This window comes from Aethalodelphis obliquidens, unplaced genomic scaffold (genome assembly GCF_003676395.1).
Source record: "Aethalodelphis obliquidens isolate GAN/ISIS:26980383/991018 unplaced genomic scaffold, ASM367639v1 scaffold69, whole genome shotgun sequence".
In the NCBI taxonomy this organism is placed as follows: domain Eukaryota; kingdom Metazoa; phylum Chordata; class Mammalia; order Artiodactyla; family Delphinidae; genus Aethalodelphis; species Aethalodelphis obliquidens.
The window spans coordinates 2,166,354-2,186,243 of NW_020838013.1; the positions used below are offsets into that span (position 1 = coordinate 2,166,354).

Sequence of the window (19,890 nt, forward strand, 5' to 3'; positions counted from 1 at the left end):
AGACACCCTATCCCCCCCCCGCGCGCTGGTCCCGCCCTCTCATCTACATATGTATATCATCTCCCGGACCCTCAGAGGCGGCCGCTGAACTACCTCTCCCATTTCCCTTGCGCACAGAGCACCCCGCCTCCTTCTTTACGTAAGAACGCTCCTGGCCCCACCCCCTCCCGTAGCCTCTCCGCGTCTCCTCTGGCCACGCCCTCTCAGCGGCCGCATACGCAAGCAAGTACGCCGCTGCGGCTCGGCGGCGGCTGGGCGAGGCCTTCATGAAGGCCGGCCCGCTGGCTTCGCCGGCTCCGCCCTGACACGTCCCGGAGCGCAGGCGCTGCTCGGCCCACTTGCCTGATTAGCATAGGGCGCTGGGCCACGCCCCCTGCTTTGCATGCGCAGGCCAGCCCCGCCCCCGCTGTCAGCTGGAGGAAGCGGAGTAGGAAGCGGCCGCGATGTCCTTTTGTGTCCTACAAGCCGCCGGCGGCGCCGCCGAGTGAGGGGACGCGGCGCGGCGGGGCGGCGCGGCCCGAGGAGGCGGCGGAGGAGGGGCCGCGCGCGGCCCCAGGCTCACCCCGGCGCTCCGGGCCGCTCGGCCCCCATGCCTGCCCGCCCGCCCTGCCGGGGCCCCAGGTCCGGGGGCGGAGGGGAGCGCCGCTGGAGGGTGGGCGGGCGGTGCGCCGGGGCCATGTGCGAGCGGGGCAGGGAGGCGGGCGGGGGGCGGGCTCCAGGCGGGGTCCGGCCTGGGTCACGGTCGGGACCCGGTCGAAAGCCAGACAGGGTCAGGGTCTGGGCGGGATATGGCGTCCAGGTCTTAGGGCGCCGGCCTGAGACCAGAATCGGGCTTGGGCTTCGGATCTAGTCCCAGGGCAGGGTTCAGTCCGGCACCTGGAGCATGCCGAAGTCCCAGGGGAGGGCCGGGCTGGAAGATGGGAAGGGTTTTCTGTCGGGGAAGGGGCTTTGAAGACCACGTGGGGGCGCTCGAAGGGGCCTAGGGCCACCCTCCTCTCTGGGTCAAAGGTCATCGCACTGGCAGGGGAGAACTTCCTCCTCCTTGGCGCTCCCCCATTACTTCCTGATAACCTGATAGAGGTCCCCCGCGGGCGGAGGGGGAGGGGAGGCGCAGCAACTTTAGGCAACTTCCCGTAGGTGTGCGCAGGTTGGGGGGGGCGGGGCGCCCCGTGGTGGAGGACTCTGCGGCAGCAGGAGTGTAAGAGCGAATGTGCTGGAGGGGGTGCAAGGAGGTGGAGCCACGCCCGCTGGTGTGCTTGGGGCTGGAGGTGGCGATGTGTCAGGTGTGAGAGGCTCTGAATGTGTTTCCACGAGGGACTATGCCTGTGTGTGTGTGTGTGTGTGTGTGTGTGTGTGTGTGTGTGTGTGAGTGTGGGGGCATGGTGAGAGTGTAAGAGTGTGTGAGCCAGAGTGTGATTATGAGCCTTGGGTGTGACTGTTATGGGGTGTGCACTTCAGGAGGAGTGTGCGAAGGCAAACGGGAGCATGAGTGAGTGCTGGGGTTTGGGAAAGGACATGTGTGAGCGTGAAACTGCCCAGGAGAGTGATTGTGTGTGAGCGTGTGTGTGCAGGTGAGGACACCTGAGGACCCAGGTGAGTGGGAGTGTGAGGGTGTAAACACACGCACGCGTGTGTGAGCACATCAACTACCCTTGGGTTTGTGTGCCTCAGTTTAGTTTCTCTCTTGAATGGAGGATACCCAGGTGTGGGGGAGATCACTGAGCTCTCTAACATCTGGAGAAAATTTGAGAGGTATCTCACTCCTGGCTGGGGATTCCAGACGGGGTTGAAGGTTGCTTGGACACTTAGGTTACCCTATTCCTTGGCCTGGGTGGGAGTAGGGGGTTTCCAAGCCTTCTGCAGTTTCCCAAGTGGGAGACCGGCTGTCAGTTACTGGCTCTGGAGACTCTGTTTCCATGGCAACAGTCGCGGGCGGGGGGGGGGGGGGCTCTTCATGGGCAGCCTTCCTTGGACTCTGTCCCCCCCACCCTCTTGCTGAGCCTGGAAGCCTGGCCCCAGGCCTGGGGTTGGGCAACCAGGGTGACAGGGTGTCTCCATCCCCCATCCCAGGGCCTCCCTGTGACCTGACGGGTCTCTTCCCGCAGGTGACCAGCGCCATGTCCAGCCAGGTGGTGGGCATTGAGCCTCTCTACATCAAGGCAGAGCCAGCCAGTCCTGACAGCCCAAAGGGTTCCTCGGAGACTGAGACTGAGCCCCCCGTGGCCCTGGCCCCTGGCCCAGCTCCCACCCGCTGCCTCCCAGGCCACAAGGAGGAGGAGGATGGGGAGGGGGCTGGGCCTGGCGAGCAGGGTGGTGGGAAGCTGGTGCTCAGCTCCCTGCCCAAACGCCTCTGCCTGGTCTGTGGGGACGTGGCCTCCGGCTACCACTATGGTGTGGCATCCTGTGAGGCCTGCAAAGCCTTCTTCAAGAGGACCATCCAGGGTGAGCCCCCACCCCGCTCCTGTGCCCTTTGCCCTCTGGGCCTGGCGCTCCCCAGTTGGTGCACTGCTGGGTGGCAGTAGGCCCCCAGGCTGCCGTGGTACCACTTGGGGTTGGCAGCCTGGAGTTCCCAGGCCCTCCTACCTCCCAGGAACGTCCTTTCCCTTAAACGTTAAATAAAGCCACCAGGATGTGTTGATGGATTGGATGCGGGGTGTGAGAGTGGGACTCAAGATGCCTCCTAAGTTTCTGGGTACTCTAGGCCCAGCACCTTCCACAGCGGCTCTGACGAATTCAAAGCAGCCTCTGCTTGCTCCTAAACTTTACTCTTGCTTCCAGCAGCTGCTGGCCTCTCACCAGCAGAGAACATGCCCCCTTTTGTGCTGATTTCCCCAAAGCAGCATGAGCACAAGGCAGGTTTTTACGGGTAACTGAGAGTGGCTACGTCGTACTTCAGCACCTAACTTTAAAAAGACTATTAGGCATCCCTGCCAGTAGTACTCACTGAATTTTTCTCACTCAGGAGAGCATATCAAAATACGAGTGAGCAAGATGGTGATGTAATAAGCATTATTTGGGATGTGCCCTTTACTTATATTTTTATATAAACCATTGGTTACTTGGGGGTTATAACATGTAGCCTTTCTGAGAACATTTCTTGAGTGCCAGGCACTGTGTCCTGTTACGTTTATGCTCTCAGTTACCCACACAGCAATCTCTAAGGTGCCAGCACTATTATAACTGAAGCCCAGAGAGGTTTTCAAAACTTTGTTCAGGTCCCACAGGTAGAAAAATGGCAGAAACAAGATATGAACTTGGGTCGATTGAGGTCCGGAGCTAAGCTCGTAAAGGCCAGACTCTGCTTATTACTAATTGAACTTTGGACAGATGCCTCACGACTGATTGTGACATTCTAGCAAGTTTTGACTTGGCTGAGACCCGCTGGTCTAAAAGCTCCGTGCTCCCTTCTGGCCCTGAAGACCTGAGCCAACAGGTCCAGGTCCGGGTCCAGGTGTCTCCTACCCACCCTGGAATGCTTCGTTCTCTGTTGACAAATATTTATCGAGCACTAGCCATAAATAGTGATCATTTATTGAGCATTTAGGTGCTGTGAGCCGTGTTAAATGTCTTACCTTGATCTTCCCATTTAGTTCTCACAACTAACCTTTGTAAGAAGTAGTTTTTTTATAAAGTTTTATATTTATTTATTTATTTAATTTATTTATTTTTGGCTGCACTGGGTCTTCGTTGCTGCATCCGGGCTTTCTCTAGTTGCAGCGAGCGGGGACTACTCTTCATTGCGGTGGCTTCTCTTGTTGCGAAGCACGGGCTCTAGGCGCGCAGGCTTCGGCGTTTGTGGCGTGTGAGCTCAGTAGTTGTGGCTCGTGGGCTCTAGAGCCCAGGCTCAGTATTTGTGGCGCACGGGCTTAGCTGCTCCGCTGCGTGTGGGATCTTCCTGGACCAGGGCTTGAACCCGTGTTCCCTGCATTGGCAGGCAGATTCTTAACCACTGCACCACCGGGGAAGCCCAGAAGTAGTTTTTAATCATCCCAGTTTTACAGATGGGAAAACTGAGGGTTCGAGGGCTTAGGTGTGGGACTTGCGCAAGGTCACACCATTGGTAAGTGGCAGCCTCCAGGATCCTTGCTCTTCACAAACTTGTGCTCTGCTGTCCTGGCCACTGTTCCCGGTGTGGGGGCATAGCTGGGACTAAGGCAGGATCGCTCCTGTCCTCAAGCAGTTTACATTCCAGCAGAGGGGAGAGAGAGAGAAAACAGTGAACTGCACACAGTTGTTACAGTACAGCTGCGGTGACTGCTGGAGGGCGAGGAGCAGGGTGTGTGCCAGGGAACCTGGCTGGGTCTGGGACTCTGGAGTGCCTCCCTGAAGAGGTGTCTTGAGCTGAAGAAGCCCAGGTAGGGTGTAGGAGGAAGCAGGCTGTGAGGAGAAATGCACCACTGGACCGCTTAGGGAACTCCCTCTCTTAGGTTTAATAGGATGTCTCTGTGTTGACAGTAACCTAAGGAGGCAAAGACAGAGCAGGAGGGGAGGTGACAGTGACTCTGGTCAAGGGTAGAAACAGTTGCCAGGGGCAGAAGAGGGGCGCTTCTGGACATAGTAGGAGGTGAAGCCCACCAGGATCTGTCAGTGGGTTGGGTTTGGGGTGTGAGAGAGGAATTAAAAATGTCTCCTAGATTTCTGCTTGAGCAGCTGGACAAATGGGGTTGCAGGTTTTGGAGGGGTAGGTTGGGGGCTCCATCTAGAACTGCATAAGTTTGTAGTGTCTTCCAGGCGCGCAGGAGGAGGCAGTGGGATACGTCTAGAGTTCAGGCTGGTCTAGGCCAGAGACGGAGATTTGAAAGCCCATGACTTGGTGAGCTCACCATTTGAGTGAGTCAGTGGAGACAGGTCGGAGGGGTCTTCAATGGAAGGAGCGTGGGCCGATGCACAGAAACCACAAGGTGGCAATGAGGTGGGAGGAAAGCCGGGAGTGTGGTTTCCTAGAAGCAAAAGAAGAAAAGTGTTTCTAGGAGGGATCAATGGCATTAGATGCTCCATTGGGCCAAATGACATAAGGATGAGAATTGACCGCTTGATGTAGCAATGTGGAGGCCACTGTGGCCCTTGATGAGAGCAGCACAGCCCAGAAACGTGACTTGACAAGAAGCTTGGGCCAGGTGCAGCCCGACTCCTCTGGTCCCAGCCCCTCCCTTGCCCAGGCCGGGGCCCCTAGCCCAGTGGCCTGTCCCTTCAGTGCTCGGGCTTCCCTGCCCCATTCACAGCACTCCTGCTCTCCCCAGACCTGTGCTTACCTGGGGTGAGTCAGGGGACTCCTGTCCGCTGGGCCTCCTCTGGGCCCTGGGAGGCCGCCACTGGAGCCCTGCCTCTTCCTGGCAGGGAGCATCGAGTACAGCTGTCCAGCCTCCAACGAGTGCGAGATCACCAAGCGGAGACGCAAGGCCTGCCAGGCCTGTCGCTTCACCAAGTGCCTGCGGGTGGGCATGCTCAAGGAGGGTGAGCGCTGGCGGGGGCCTGGGCAAGGCGTGGGGGCTGGGCGCAGGGGGTTGGGCTGGGCAAGGCCTGGGAAGTTCCTGGCGGACTGGGCTGGGCAGGTGGGCTCTGGAGAGCAGGCCAGCCCCAGCCCCGTGGACACAGCCCTGTCCTACAATTCAAGGGGTACGTCTGGACCGTGTCCGGGGTGGGCGACAGAAGTACAAGCGGCGGCCAGAGGTGGACCCGCTGCCCTTCCCAGGCCCCTTCCCTGCTGGACCTCTGGCAGTAGGTGGAGGCCCTCGGAAGACAGGTGAGAGCACAGTGGGGTCTTTGGGGGCTCTGGGGTTGGGGTGGAGCTCGGACATGGGAGACCTGTCTGACGTCATTCACCCGGGATAGTAGTTATCTTGGGCACTGGGACCCAAATCTTCCCTTCATCTATTCGTTTACTCATTTCCCCCAAGAAGTATTTACGAAAATATCCTTTTCTATGTCAGGCCTCGAGCAGTACAGCTGGGAGCAGGGAGTTTTCTGACACTCAGAACCTGTCCACAAACAGACGCTTTCCCTGGGAGATAGTGTAGCCCTTCCCGGAGAGAGGTGTCAGCCTGGCTGGCCAGTGGCTATTGAGGAAGGCCACGGGGGGACTGACTCTGGGAAGATGCTTGACCCTGAAGTGCTGGCAAGGTGATGAATTTGAGTGCCACTTTCAACTGTCGCTGCAGCCCCGGTGAATGCACTGGTGTCCCACCTCCTGGTGGTTGAGCCTGAGAAGCTGTATGCCATGCCCGACCCAGCGGGCCCTGATGGACACCTCCCAGCCGTGGCTACCCTCTGTGACCTCTTTGACCGAGAGATCGTGGTCACCATCAGCTGGGCCAAGAGCATCCCAGGTAGAGGGCCCGGGCGATGTGGGGCTTCCCGGGGTGGGCGGGGCCATGCCTGCTCTGGTGCCTTGCTCAGCCAGCTCTGCCCCCCACTGCCCTCCAGGTTTCTCGTCACTGTCGCTGTCTGACCAGATGTCAGTTCTGCAGAGCGTGTGGATGGAGGTCCTGGTGTTGGGTGTGGCCCAGCGGTCGCTTCCACTGCAGGATGAGCTGGCCTTCGCCGAGGACCTGGTCCTGGATGAAGAGGGGGCTCGAGCAGCTGGCCTGGGGGAGCTGGGGGCTGCCCTGTTGCAGCTGGTGCGGCGACTGCAGGCCCTGCGGCTGGAACGCGAGGAATACGTTCTGCTGAAGGCCCTGGCCCTCGCCAATTCAGGTGAGTCTGGGGCAAGTACTGACAGGTCTCTTTGTAAGGCCCTCTGGTTTTTAACTCTGATGGTGGCACAGTCCCATTTTGCAGACAAGGAAAACTGTAGCTTAGGTGAAGAAAGAACAGTGACTTCCTGAAAGTCACAAAGCCGGGCAAGGACAGGTCCAGGGACTGCATGCAGGATTTTGAACCCTGGTGTCCATACTTTTGTGGAAAGGTGAACCATTTAGCGAGAGAGAAGGTGATGGGGACAGGAGGTGGCCATGGCCGGGGGAGAAGGGGCGGGCCTTGGCTGATGGGCGGAGCAGTGGGTGGTGCTTCAGCAAATCCTTGTCTGGCTCCTGGTTGGGACCCATCCAGCGGTGCCCAGGCAGATGTGGTTCTGCTCTTTCTGGAGACAGCCCACGTCAACAGCTCTCTCACCTTTCCTTGCAGACTCTGTGCACATTGAAGATGCTGAGGCTGTGGAGCAGCTTCGAGAAGCTCTACACGAGGCCCTGCTGGAGTATGAAGCTGGCCGGGCAGGCCCCGGAGGGGGTGCTGAGCGGAGGCGGGCAGGCAGGCTGCTGCTTACACTACCGCTCCTTCGCCAGACGGCAGGCAAAGTGCTGGCCCATTTCTATGGGGTGAAGCTGGAGGGCAAGGTGCCCATGCACAAGCTGTTCCTGGAGATGCTTGAGGCCATGATGGACTGAGGCGAGGGCTGGGCACAGGTGGGGGTGCTGGCAGGACCCGCCCAGCACGGGGTCAGCCCCAAGGGGGCAGAGCTGGGGTCTGGGCAGTGCCGCAGCCTGCTGGCAGGGCCAGGGCAACACCATCAGCCGGAGCAGGCCCTATGCCCTCCCCTCCCCCCAGGGGGTGTCAGAAGCTGGGAACGTGCATGCCCAGGCTCTGGGCACAGTGCTGCCCCTCGCAAGCCATAACGTGCCCCCAGGGTGTAGGGGGCCTTGCGGAAGCCATAGGGGGCTGTAGGGGACGTGTGTGTGTGTGTGTGTGTGTGTGTGCGTGTGCGTGTGTGTGTGTATGTGGGGTGGGGGGGGGCAGAAGCCTGATCTCAGGGAGGGAAGGGAGTGGAGGCCACAGGCTCCCAGTGGGTGATGCTTTTGCTGCTGCTTAGTCCGACTCCCTCTCCAGAACAGAGAGGGATTTGGAGAGCAAAGGCCCCTGCTCCCTTCGCTCCTTTCCTCATCATTTGCATTGGGCATTACTGCCCCCCCCCCTTGAAGCAATAACTCCAAGCAGGCTCCAGCCCCTGGGCCCCTGGGGTGGCCAGGGCGCCCACATCAGCTCCCACCCAGCCTCCTCACGGGGTAGGGAGAGCACTGTCTCTATGCCCTGCAGAGCAATAACACTATATTTATTTTTGGGTTTGGCCAGGGAGGCGCAGGGACATGGGGCAAGCCAGGGCCCAGAGCCCTTGGCTGTACAGAGACTCTATTTTAATGTATATTTGCTGCAAAGAAAAACCGCTTTTGGTTTTGAACCTTTAATGAGAAAAAAAATATAATACCGAGCTCAAGAACACCGTGTGTTTGGTGTGTCACTGGACCAAGGGTTGGGGATACACAGGATAGAAGTAGCAAACAGGATATACGTAAACAAAGATACACGCGCTCACAAAATGAAAAACGGGCCTGGCACGCTTTTAAGTCTCAGTTTCCTCATCACTCAGCAGCATGTTGGGGATCCCACGGCTGATGGGGAACAGACGTCCCGACTCTGGGCATTGCAGGGTGCCCTCCAACACATCCACCTGCAGGAAGAGGGGAAGAGAGCTGAGCACTGACAGCCTCCAGGTGTGGGTGTATGGCCAGGAAGCAAGTAATGGGCTGGTTCTCACCTCCAGCAGAACGTGGTGCATCTTTCTCAGAAATCTCTCGTCATGCTCATATCCCTGAATCGGCTCTTTGGGCACCTCGACCAGATGCAACTGTGGGCAAGAGGCCCAAATCATCTCTGGGTATCCCCGTCACTCGCCCTGAGGCCAGGCTCCCTGGCCTGGTGTAAAGGACTGCGGTGAGACCACCCCCGCCCCCCCCCCAAGGTGTGCACGGGAGAAAACGAGGGTCCTCACGGTGTCCGCAGCCTCCAGAAGCGCCGCCCACTCCACTTTAGGTATCATACGAGCTACGAAGTCGGGGTTGAACTCCACAGGGCTGATGCGGACCTCGGTGGCCTGCGCGATGGAGAGATTTAGTTAGGCAGGGACCAGATCTTGGTTCTCCTACCCCTGCCCCCAGGAGAGGGGCCCGAGATCTCCCCCGGCCGGTACCTGGAGGCGCAGGGGGAAGCCACGGGGCCCCACCCCCCGCACATGCGAACTCAGCAGGTTGTGGGTGAGCAGCTTCATCTCGACGCTACGCGCTCTCGCAAAGACGGAACCGGAAGGAGGGCGGAGTCCCCTGGCGTCATTTCCGGGGCTGCTCCGCTCTATCCTATTGGACAGCTGGCAGGAGCGGAACCGGCGAACTTGCTAGAACTTCCCGTGCTTGCCGGAACGGAGGTCGGATGGGATCAAACGCTGCTCCCGGAAGCGTTTTGGCAGGAGATTGCTACGGCGCAGGCCCAGTGGTTTTGGCTGAGACAAACCTCAAATTGCTACAAGTCGTGTACAACGCAAATATGTAAAACAGCTGCAATGCAGGGGCCTTCGTGGAATGCAAAATAAATATGCTTTACTCCTACACAGGCGCCTGACACCATCGTTCCTCGCCCCTTGATTCGGTTAAGGAACGGAAATACTGCCCCAGTCCGTAAATTATGCCAATCAAAACAGCAGCACCCTATGCTTGCATGCAAATAAGCTGCGCGGCAGCCGAAAGCTCCGCCCATTTGCAAGTGCGCAAGTGATCCAGTCCCTAATGCAGATGAGCCGAGCCTTGTCGAAGACTCCGCCTTGCGCGCGGCGCCCGCGCCTGCGCAGTGGAGGCGCCGCGCAGGGGGCCGGGGCGACCTACGCCCCGCCTTTTGCTCCGCCTTTCGCAGGATTGCGTGGTAGCATCTTTGTCCCGCCCAGCCTTCTACTTTAGCCTCGAGGCAGGGGCGGGGCAATTGTGGTTTCGAGACCCGGCATGCCGCTGGCGTGGCTGCGCATCCTGGGCAGTAGAGCGGGCTCGGCGGTCTCCCGGCCGGCCGTCGCTGAGTGTGCGGCAGCGGCAGCAGCGGGAGCCGGAGGGTGCGTGAAAGGAGGCCTAGAGTGGACGCTTGGCGGGGTCCGAGGTTTCAGAAGCGCTGCTGTAGCCATGGCCCCGATCAAGGTGACCGTTGGCCCAGCCAGGCCTGACCTCTTCGCGGCCCCCCCCGCCCCCCGCCTATTTCCCCAAGCCCCTTCGTCCCTCTTGTCTGGGGGAGAGTCACCCTCTTTCTTACCCTCCGGACCCCTCCCCGCTGCCCTAGAGGCTCCTTCCGCCGTCTGTCCCCCCCCCCCCATCCCTTCATCAAGACCCTGTGGCTGCAACGTTGTTGCCAGTTTTAGGGGCCTCGTGCTCCATCTCCTGGGACAGTCAAGGCTTTTGAGCCTTCCCCTCATCTCCCTTCCGCATCCACCTTGGGACACCAGTGTTGAGTCTTCACCATTTTCAGGAGGTTGAGTACCATGGCTTCCCACCTTATGGAACCATCTCCTTTACCCTTTTCAATCCCCATATGTGCCCTCCTCCATACCTTCCCGCCCCCATTGCACTCCTCTCGTGGCTAATTCCCACGCTTCTGAGTTTTTCACCCTTCTCATCTTCTGGAACCATCCCCAGCTCCTTGGGACTCCCCTTTGCCCCACAGTCTTCTGAGATCTCCCCCCTCCTTCTCCCCCCTCCTTCTGCATCCTACAACCAACTGCTGGGTTTCTCAGAGGCACTCCCCTCACCCCTGACTTTCCCCCCTTTTCTCTACCTTTTCTGGCCCCATGAAGCCCTCACACACTCCCAGGTAGACTGATCCCTCCCCCTTCAAGAGATTCCTTCTTTTATTCTCTACCCTCTGGATGTAGGAATCTGCACCCCACTCCCCAACTTTCCCACCTTCTGCTGCCTTCCCTTTTTCTCTTCTTGAGGGTGGGACACTCAGCCGTGGCCGGGATCCCCTCCCTCCATGTTGTCAGGGCCTCCTCCCCACCTCCTCCTGCCCATCTACCCCAGTCCTTTCCTGTAACGCAGGTTGTTTACTCAACCTCTTGCGACACCTGGAGAGGCCTCTCGCTTTTTCTGTTGTCACCAACTGGCCCTTAAGAGGAATAGGGCCACCTTGAAACCTGGAGCATGTGGGGTAACCAGGTGGTTGCTGGGAAGGGACCTCTGGAAGCTCTGACAGGGTTGGACTTTCCCGCTGGGTGTCAACCCTGGCTCCACCGGACCAGGCAGGGCTACTTGGCCCTTTGTCCGCCATCCACCACCTGCACAAAGAGCCAAGGAGGCACCACCATCCGGGTGCCTCCTGCAGCCCCCCCCCCGACTCCTTACCTTGGTGTCATTCCCTCTAGGTGGGAGATGCCATCCCATCGGTGGTGGTATTTGAAGGGAATCCTGGGAACAAGGTGAACCTGGCAGAGCTGTTCAAGGGCAAGAAGGGGGTGCTCTTTGGAGTCCCTGGGGCCTTTACCCCTGGCTGTTCCAAGGTGAGGCCTGCCCTTCTGGGGCTCAGCAGTTGGGATCTTGTGTACATGTTTGTATTGTTCATTAGTCCTTTACATAGTCCTGGGGTAGCTTGTACCAAGAGGATGTAGATGACGTGACAGTTAAAAAACCGTTATTGGGTTTTTAAAAAAATAAGTTGAGGCTGTGAACAGGTACCAGGAATGTAGGAGAAAAGGTGATGCAATGAAATCCAACACCTCTCATTGATCTTGCTGGGTGACAGGCACAGTGGAAGGGACTTGGGACTTGGGTAAATGAGACATAGTCCTGCCCATGGAAAGTGCATGGTCTTGACCGAGGAACACTTAAGTTTGGATCTGAGCGTCCTAGTGGCCAAGGCAAAAAGGAACTGTGGCTTACACAGTTCTCATTGTCTGATCAAAGCTGTTGAAGTAGGGAAGTGAGGAGGGCCTAGAGATGAAGGGTAGGCTGAGGAGCAGAGGCAATTGTCCATCTTCTGAATCTTTGTTTCCCCTCCCCAGACCCACCTGCCAGGGTACGTGGAGCAGGCTGGCACCCTGAAGGCCAAGGGGATCGAGGTGGTGGCATGTCTGAGCGTTAATGATGTCTTTGTGACTGAAGAGTGGGGGCGAGCGCACAACACAGAAGGCAAGGTGAGGTGTGGGTCCTGCGGGGTATCAGGGGCCAAGCAGGAGATTTTTCTTGTGACCTTACTTTCTCCTTAGGTTCGGCTCCTGGCCGACCCCACTGGGGCCTTTGGAAAGGTGAGTGCACCCGGCCCCCCAGCCTCCATCTTGGAAGCAGGGACTTGGAGGGACATGGCCAGTGTGGGGACCAGCCAGGTCTGGGAGTTCCTGACCTTTCCTTTGCTTCTCCTTTCAGGAGACAGATTTGTTACTAGATGATTCACTGGTGTCCCTCTTTGGGAATCGACGGCTGAAGAGGTAAAAGCAGGAGGGTTTCCTGTGCGGTTCCCCTGCTACCCCACCTGTCTCCATTCCCAGCCTCCAGGCCCAGGCTGTTGCAGCTGGCCCCGCCCTTCTTTCTGGCAGGTTTTCCATGGTGATAGAGGATGGCATCGTGAAGTCCCTGAACGTGGAGCCAGATGGCACGGGCCTCACCTGCAGTCTGGCCCCCAGCATCATCTCACAGCTCTGAGGCCTTGGTCCCAGGTGTACTCCTGTTCTTGCCTATTTCACCTGCCCAGCCCTGGGCAGAGGGCCCCAGCCTAGCCTCAGCTGGGGCTACTTAGTTGGAACTTCGGCCAGATTTCTGTAATAAACACTTCTGGTTCATGTCTGTCTCCTTGATTTTGAATTCCTGCTTTTCTCAGGGCCAGGCCTCATTGACAGTCAAGCTGTGAGGGTAGTGGGCAGGTGCTGAAGGGGGGACTAGTAGGGGACCCTGATTTAACTTAGGAGGTAGTCAGAGAAAGTCCCTTGAACGAGGTGTTATGAAGCCTCCATCTGCAAGCTGAGAAAGGGCCAGTGGTCTGAAGAGTGAGGGAAGGAGCAGTCGTGCAGTGGGAGCTCACCTGGGAAGGCCCTGGGCAGACCTGGGCTTGCCTAGGGCCCGTGACCTTTTGCATCCGATACCTGGGTGATGGATGATCTCATTTTGACTGTAGACCTCAGGGTAGAAACTTTGTCCCAAGGCCCCCCCGACACCTGGGCCAAACCTCAGCCCCACCATTCTTTCAGATTCTGCTGAACCCCTTCTGGGAACACCCACATCCCAAGAAGGGCCCCTGGCCACGTGGGACCATCTGATGGGCAGAAGGAGCTCCATCCGTGGAGGCAGTGCCGGTTCAGTCCGGGGGCTTCCTGGGAGCAGGGTCTAGGTGAGCTGTAGAGGGGAGGAGATGCTCGTGAGACCTGCCCAGCAGTGGGTGTACTGTGAGGGGCTGGGGGTCAGGGAGGCCAGTGGGGCTTGGGGCTGAGGTCCATGGCTGTCTGCAGGCCCTGCCCCCTTGGGCCTCTGCCTCTTGTCCCTGGGAAGCCCTGTGTCTGGCAGCAGACAGTGATTATTAGACACCTGCCGTGTTGAGGAGCTCACAGCCTAAGGGAGGCAGGTACTCGAGTTAAACTACAAATCCTCGCCACGACCCTGTGGGATGTGAGTTCTTACTGCTGTTACGGCACAGAGAGGTTAGGTAGGTAGGCCTGGCTCACCCAGCCACTTCAGAGGAACTTGGACTTGGCCCCTGGAAACTTGACTCACGTGTGGCACCGACCTGCCATGTGCCCTGTGAGCACCAGGCTCTGAGGGGCCCTCCCTGCCCTGCCCGGCCATCTGTGGAGGCTCAGGGCAGGTGCAGAGCTGCCTAGGGCAGGCTGAGAGGTCTCAGAGGTGGTCAAGGAAAGGCCTCTTGCAGGACACAGCCCTTGAGGCGGTGGGACCAGTGCTCCAGATGGAGGGAGCAATGTGACCATAGGTATGGAGAGTGGAACAGCCCCAAGGTGCTGCAGCGCTGGGGCAGCTGAATGAGAGGATGCCGGGAGGGCAGCCCTGTAAGCTGCTTACCTTTCACCCTGCGGGCCCCTCAGGCCAGTGAAGGATGCCTGCAGGGCAGCGACAGGTCAGATTCCTACCTGGGCTCCCGTGTGGACGTAGAGCTGGAGCGGAGCGAGCAGGGGAGAGGCCAGTGCGGGGCAGGATTGATGACCGAGTGATGTCCGGGAGGTGGGTGCTGGGACGGGGGGACCTGTGGGTGTTGGAGGGAAGGGTGAGTCCAGGGGACCACTCGGCCGGAGGTCTAAGGGGTGGTGTCCCTGTGGGTGGGCCCTCAGCAGGGGCCAGCCTCCCTGCAGGGGTCCCAGGTGCTCAGCCTGCCTGAGATGGCCGGCCCACTGACCTTTGTCCCTTCGGTTCTCTCCCACAGTCTGTCACCCCTCAGGGGTCCTGGGCTGGGGTGGGGCAGGGGGCTGACCACCCCTCCAGCTTCCCAAGCCCTTGTAACCTGTCCCTGCCAAGCCCTGGGTCACAGTGCTGTCCTGGACCGGACAGTGGGAAGGCCCTTTCTTTCCCAGACACCATCTCTCAGTCTTCGCATCATACAAATGAGGAAACTGAGGAGTATGTAGTTTCCTCCGTGGTCACCTGTGCGCACACCAGGGAGTGGTTTGGAACCCCTGGGACCCAGGTGGAGGGAGCACGAGAGTCAGCAGCTGGGCTCTCAGAGCCGGGTGTCTGCTGGTGTAGATGGCAGGTCAAGCGGGCCCCCTGTGGGCTGGCACCCTTATTCCTCTTCCCAGCAGACCTTGTGCCACTCTGGCAGCTCCCCACTCTCAGGACAAGCCCAGTCTCCATGCATGCCACTCAGCTGCCTCTGTTCCTCCACTCCTGGCCTCATGTCTGGGCTGGCTGAAGTCCAGTGAGGCCTCTGAGAGGAAGTGTCCCCTCCAGGGTCCTGTTGCCACTGGCTGGGCCTTTAGGGCAGGATGAGGGGCTTCCAGGGCCGGGGTGGCCCCTTCGGACGGCATGATGGGAGCTCGGTGTGGGTGGAGGCGGGCCTTTGGCCTCAGTGGCCCTGGATGCTGGCCGTGTGGCTCAGCTCTGGTGTGGTGGGTGTCCTGTGAGCTGCTCCAGGTGCTGGAGTGGCCGAGATCAACCATCTCATGGTAAGAGCATCTGGCAGATCTCCACCTGCAGAGCGGACAGGTCAGATTTCAGGCCTATAGATAAGGGCAGGCCAGGCCACGGTGGCCTAGACCAGCAGGTTCTGGAGGCCTGAGGCTACACGTGACAGAGCACTGTACGTGACCTGCCTGGGCTGTTGGTGGCCTAAAGGCCAACATTAGAATCAATCAACCAACCCTCAAACATTCACCCGACACATCTGCAAGTAAAACTCCCCGGCATGTCCTGACCTGCCCAAGGCCACAGCAACTTCTACCTAGACGGTCAAGGATTTTGCTCAGTATCAGCGATTCTGAGCCTTTTCTGGGTCAGAAATTCTTTTGAAGTATTGCTAAGAGCAATGCCCCTTTCCTTAGAAAATGCATGTTTGAATACGTGTGCACACACATGGACACCTACATGCTCTTTAAAAGTTTCAAGGAACTCCCAAAGTCCTACCAGAATTCCAGGTGAGCCCCGTCCCCGACCTGGGATGCATCATAGCAGAGCGGGGTTGCCAGGCCTCGGGCTCAGACCACCAGACTGTGAGTCCCAGCCTGCTACTAGGGAGCTGGGGACCTTGGGCGGGCTATTTGGTTTTCCTTGACCCTGCTTCCCTCATCTTTAGAGTGAGAATAATCCAACTCACCTCATAGGGTCATTGTGGGGAATGCATGAGACAGTTTACGTAAAGCGTTTGGCGCAGTGCCTAGCACTCAGTAAGTGCCCAATACACGGCTGGAATAAAAAAGAAAAAGAACCCCCGCTCTCCACCATGCAGCCTTCATGTTGGCAGGGAAAGAGCTAGGAGTTAGGAGAGAGGCCAAATCCCAGGCCTGTCCTTGATGATTCCCGTTCTGTGCCCCTCTGGGCCTCAGTTTCCACATGAGTATAATGGGGCTAGTGATTCTCTTATCGTCCAATGTCTCTAGGCTCCCAGGATCTCCTTATGTTGTCCGGCACCCAAAGCCTCACCAGACGGAGCTGGGAAGACATCTCCAGGGGAATCTTTGTCATCTCCTAGAGAATCAAACCCGGGCTTCTGAGAGCACGAGAGGGCTGGAAGGGGTCCCAGCATTTCTGGCCTAGACTAGGCTTGGGCTCAGCCATGCAGGCACCATGATTGGGAGCCCTGGAGGCTACTGGCCCCAGGAGGACACACCCTGCTGGTCTTGGCTTGGGTTTGGCTGCACAGGCATAGAGGAGTGACAGCAGAGAAAGTGTGTGTGTGTGTGTGTGTGTGTGTGCGCGCGCGTGTGTGTACGTACATGTATTTGTATAACTTCTAGAGAAGTTTGGGTAGCATCTGTGTGAAGGCACAGATTTTTGGTGCTAATAAACATGCGTATTGATCTGTTATGTTAATATTTGCACCAACTCTGCCTGCTTGAGCTGGGAATCATATTTTTTTCTTAACACAGGTAAGGTGCCCTGCTCAGGGTAGGGAATGTGGGAAATATTCAACATGTGTTTTGGGAAGGAGTAAAAAGTGCAGAGAGGGAGACAGAAAGCTATCTTCTCTCCAGCTTCTTGGATATTGGTTCCCATTGTTCCAGCATAAACTTGACTATAGCGGTTCTTAATTAGAACTAGACTTGCTGACACTTCCCTGGTGGCGCAGTGGTTAAGAATCCACCTGCCAATGCAGGGGACACGGGTTCGAGCCCTGGTCCGGGAAGCTCCCACATGCCGCGGAGCAGTTAAGCCCATGTGCCACAACTACTGAGCCTGCGCTCTAGAGGCTGCGAGCCACAACTACTGAAGGCAATGAAAACTAGCCCCCGCTCGCCGCAACGAGATGAAGCCCCCGCGCAGCAACGAAGACTCAACGCAGTAAAAAAATAAATAAATAAATTAAATAAATTTAAATAAATAAATAAAAGTGAACAAGTCAGTGTTTTTTTTGTTTTTGTTTTCTTTTCAGTACGCGGGCCTCTCACTGTTGTGGCCTCTCCCGTTGCGGAGCACAGGCTCCAGACGCGCAGGCTCAGCGGTCATGGCTCACGGGCCCAGCCGCTCCGTGGCATGTGGGATCTTCCCGGACCGGGGCATGAACCCCTGTCCCCTGTATCGGCAGGTGGACTCTCAACCGCTGCGCCACCAGGGAAGCCCAAGTCACTGGTTTTTAGTCTATTCACCAAGTTGTGCAGCCATCGCCACTACTAAGATGGATTTTTTTTTTTTTTGGGCTGCACCAAGGGGCGTGCGGGATCTTAGTTCCCCGACCAGGGATGGAACCTGGGCCCCCCTGCAGTGGAAGCGCGCGCAGTCTTGACCGCTGGACCGCCAGGGGCGTCCCTCAGGTGGATTTTTAATCTCAGAGACTTCTGCCAAGAGGAGGCTGTTGCTGGTCTCGCCCGGCACTGCGATGCGTGTGTGCGTGCCCCGTGTGCTTGTGAAGACTCATTTGGACTTCCGGGGGCTCCGCTTCCCACAGTCACATCAGTATCTTGCATCCTGCGGCTGTTTCCTGAGAGTCATCTCTGCGCCAGGCACGTGCGGGGCTCTGGGACACAGCAGTGAATACGCTGGGCACGGGCCCTGCGGGCGCCACGGGTCTCCCAGCCAGGGCAGCACCAGCGCAGCTCTGGTCCCACCTCCATGCGCTCCCAGGCTAGTGGGGGCGCCAGACGCCGCATGAGTGCTTACAATCAGCGTGGTGAAGATGTGAAGAGGAAGCACAGGTTGGTCATTTGGGGTATCACAGAAGAAGGACCCTGCCCACTACCCCACCCTCCCATGGGGGAAAGGAAGGGAGAAAAGGACTTCTGGCTGCGGCCGAGAAATGAATAGGTGATAGCCAGGTGAGCAGAGGTGCAAAGTGTGCTCCAGGTGGCGGGAACAGCCTGTGTAAAGGCTAAAGGCGAGGCAGATGAGAGAGTGGACTGAGCAGCCCAGATGAGGGCAGAGAGAGGATTTTGTCCACAAGCCACGGCACGATTGGCTTCTCCTGGTGGACATCTGGGTTTGTCCACGATTTGGCTACGGGCAGCTTCAGACACATTTCTGATTTTGTTTCCTCTTGGGCTTCCTCCTCAGGGCGTGTTCCCAAATACTGAGAGTGCTTGGGTCAAAGGGCGCTGGTGGTTTTACTGGTGTCTGAAAACCCTGAGGCCGTTTTAAGGACCATCAGGAATACATGCATGTGCTCCTCTCCCCCTTTCCCCTCAGTGAGCCAACCCGAGTTTTACCTTCTGGATTTACTTTTTGCTTGCTTAATGGATTTTTTTTTTTTGCGGTACGCGGGTCTCTCACTGTTGTGGCCTCTCCCATTGCGGAGCGCAGGCTCCGGACGCTGCAGGCTCAGCGGCCATGGCTCACGGGCCCAGCCGCTCTGCGGCATGTGGGATCTTCCCGGACCGGGGCACGAACCCGTGTCCCCTGCATTGGCAGGCGGACTCTCAACCACCGCGCCACCAGGGAAGCCCCGCTTAATGGATTTTTAATGGTACCTCAGAGCTGTCTTTGATGTGTGTGTCTTTAATTATGAGGGAGGCTAGCAACCTCAGGGCTTGGCACTGGGTCTCCCCATGCTTGCTAACTGGGCTCTGGGCTCCAGCCTTACCCTCCCAGCAGGCAGCAAAAAGGCAGTGGGGACCGCGGGAGGAGATGCAGCTCTCAGAGAGAGGACTTAGGTTTACCCTCATACCCCTCTGAGCCTCACTTTCCTCATCTCTGAAATAGGAATTCTTTTTTTTTGTTTTTTTGCTGCACCACGCGGCTTGTGGAATTTTAGTTTCCTAACCAGGGATCAAACCCGGGCCCTTGGCAATGCGAGTGCAGAGTCCTAACCACTGGACCACCAGGGAGTTCCCTGAAGTAGGAATTCATCTGTTCAAAACCATTAGTTCAGCTGCCACTGCACTCCAGCACTTCCTGGCTGTGTGGCCTGAAGCAAGTGACAGCCTCTCTGTGTTCAGTTTCTTCATCATAAAAGGGAGATGGTAATAATTGTACCTGTATTTTATGGCTGTAGAGGGGATTGAGTGATTAACATATGTGAAGGACAGAGCTGGCATGGGCAAGTGGTCAGCACACGGTGTCGGTGTCACTCTCATGGTTTCCTTGGCCCAGACCGCAGCCCTGGACGACTCCATGGCATCCCTGCCCTCACAGAGCTTCCACTCTAGTGGGGAGCAGATGAAGCGAACAAGGGAAGATGCAGAGTGGCTTAAGACTAAGAGGGGAGAAGGACTGGGGTCTCCTTTAGAAAGGGAAGATCTCGGACTTCCCTGGTGGCACAGTGGTTAAGAATCCGCCTGCCATGCAACAGACACGGGTTCGATCCCTGGTCTGGGAAGATCCCACATGCTGCGGAGCAGTTAAGCCTGTGCGCCACTACTACTGAGCCTGCGCTCTAGAGCCCGCGAGCCACATCTACAGAGCCTGCATGCTGCAAGTACTGAAGCCCGCGCGTCTAAAGCCCGTGCTCCGCAACAAGAGAAGCCACCGTAATGAGAAGCCCGCGCACCGCGACGAAGACCCAACACAGCCAAAAATAAATAGATAAAATTAAAAACAAAACAAAACTGTAAGTAATCTACAGGTTTATTAAAAAAAAAAAAAAGGGAAAATCTTTTCTGAGAAAGAGGCCATTAGGCGCACCAGTAGGGGGAGATGGAGCTAGATGGGGGAGGGGGGTTGTGCACGTGTGTGGGTTGGAGAGGGTGTTCCAGGCTGGGGAACAGCAAATGTCGAGGTGCTGAGGGCAGAAGAGAGACTGAGGAAGCTGGAGCGGGTGTGAGGCTGGGAGGTGTGTGTGGGGGGCAAGGGTCAGGTGGCGAGCCTGGGCCGTTCTGCGGGGCCTGGGAGGTCATGGTGAGAGGCTGGAACTTGATTCATAGTATAGGGGAAGCCACTGGAGGGATTTTGTTTTTGGCCACACCGCGAGGCATGTGGGATCTTAGCTCCCCAACCAGGGCTCTAACCCGTGCCGCCTGCATTGGAGGTGCGGAGTCTTAACCACTGGACCGCCAGGGAAGTCCCTCCACTGGAG

General features: G+C 57.7%; 3 protein-coding genes across 6 annotated transcripts; 2 read left to right on the forward strand and 1 right to left on the reverse strand.

Moving 5' to 3' along the window:
- Nucleotides 1-430: 430 nt before the first annotated feature.
- On the forward strand, nt 431-8,209 carry ESRRA (estrogen related receptor alpha). 3 transcript variants are annotated; one of them, XM_027090732.1, is made up of 7 exons: nt 431-621; nt 2,106-2,442; nt 5,338-5,454; nt 5,615-5,743; nt 6,159-6,326; nt 6,424-6,693; nt 7,123-8,209. In XM_027090732.1, exons 2-7 carry the CDS (start codon nt 2,118-2,120, stop codon nt 7,380-7,382), a joined length of 1,269 nt encoding a protein of 422 aa, XP_026946533.1. In that variant the 5' UTR covers nt 431-621; nt 2,106-2,117; the 3' UTR covers nt 7,383-8,209. The 3 variants fall into 3 exon arrangements, with proteins under 3 accessions (XP_026946533.1, XP_026946532.1, XP_026946534.1); XM_027090731.1 differs by having other exon boundaries at nt 500-2,442; XM_027090733.1 differs by lacking the exons at nt 431-621; nt 2,106-2,442 and adding an exon at nt 3,917-4,813.
- Nucleotides 8,158-9,399, reverse strand: TRMT112 (tRNA methyltransferase activator subunit 11-2). The gene is made up of 4 exons (XM_027090736.1): nt 8,960-9,399; nt 8,762-8,863; nt 8,528-8,617; nt 8,158-8,440 (listed from the first exon to the last, which is right to left on the reverse strand). Exons 1-4 carry the CDS (start codon nt 9,035-9,037, stop codon nt 8,333-8,335), a joined length of 378 nt encoding a protein of 125 aa, XP_026946537.1. The 5' UTR covers nt 9,038-9,399; the 3' UTR covers nt 8,158-8,332.
- Nucleotides 9,400-9,700: 301 nt separating this feature from the next.
- Nucleotides 9,701-12,577, forward strand: PRDX5 (peroxiredoxin 5). 2 transcript variants are annotated; one of them, XM_027090734.1, is made up of 6 exons: nt 9,701-9,944; nt 11,162-11,296; nt 11,798-11,929; nt 12,002-12,040; nt 12,159-12,220; nt 12,329-12,577. In XM_027090734.1, exons 1-6 carry the CDS (start codon nt 9,759-9,761, stop codon nt 12,432-12,434), a joined length of 660 nt encoding a protein of 219 aa, XP_026946535.1. In that variant the 5' UTR covers nt 9,701-9,758; the 3' UTR covers nt 12,435-12,577. The 2 variants fall into 2 exon arrangements, with proteins under 2 accessions (XP_026946535.1, XP_026946536.1); XM_027090735.1 differs by lacking the exon at nt 11,162-11,296 and having other exon boundaries at nt 9,741-9,944; nt 12,329-12,571.
- The last annotated feature ends 7,313 nt before the right edge of the window (nt 12,578-19,890 follow it).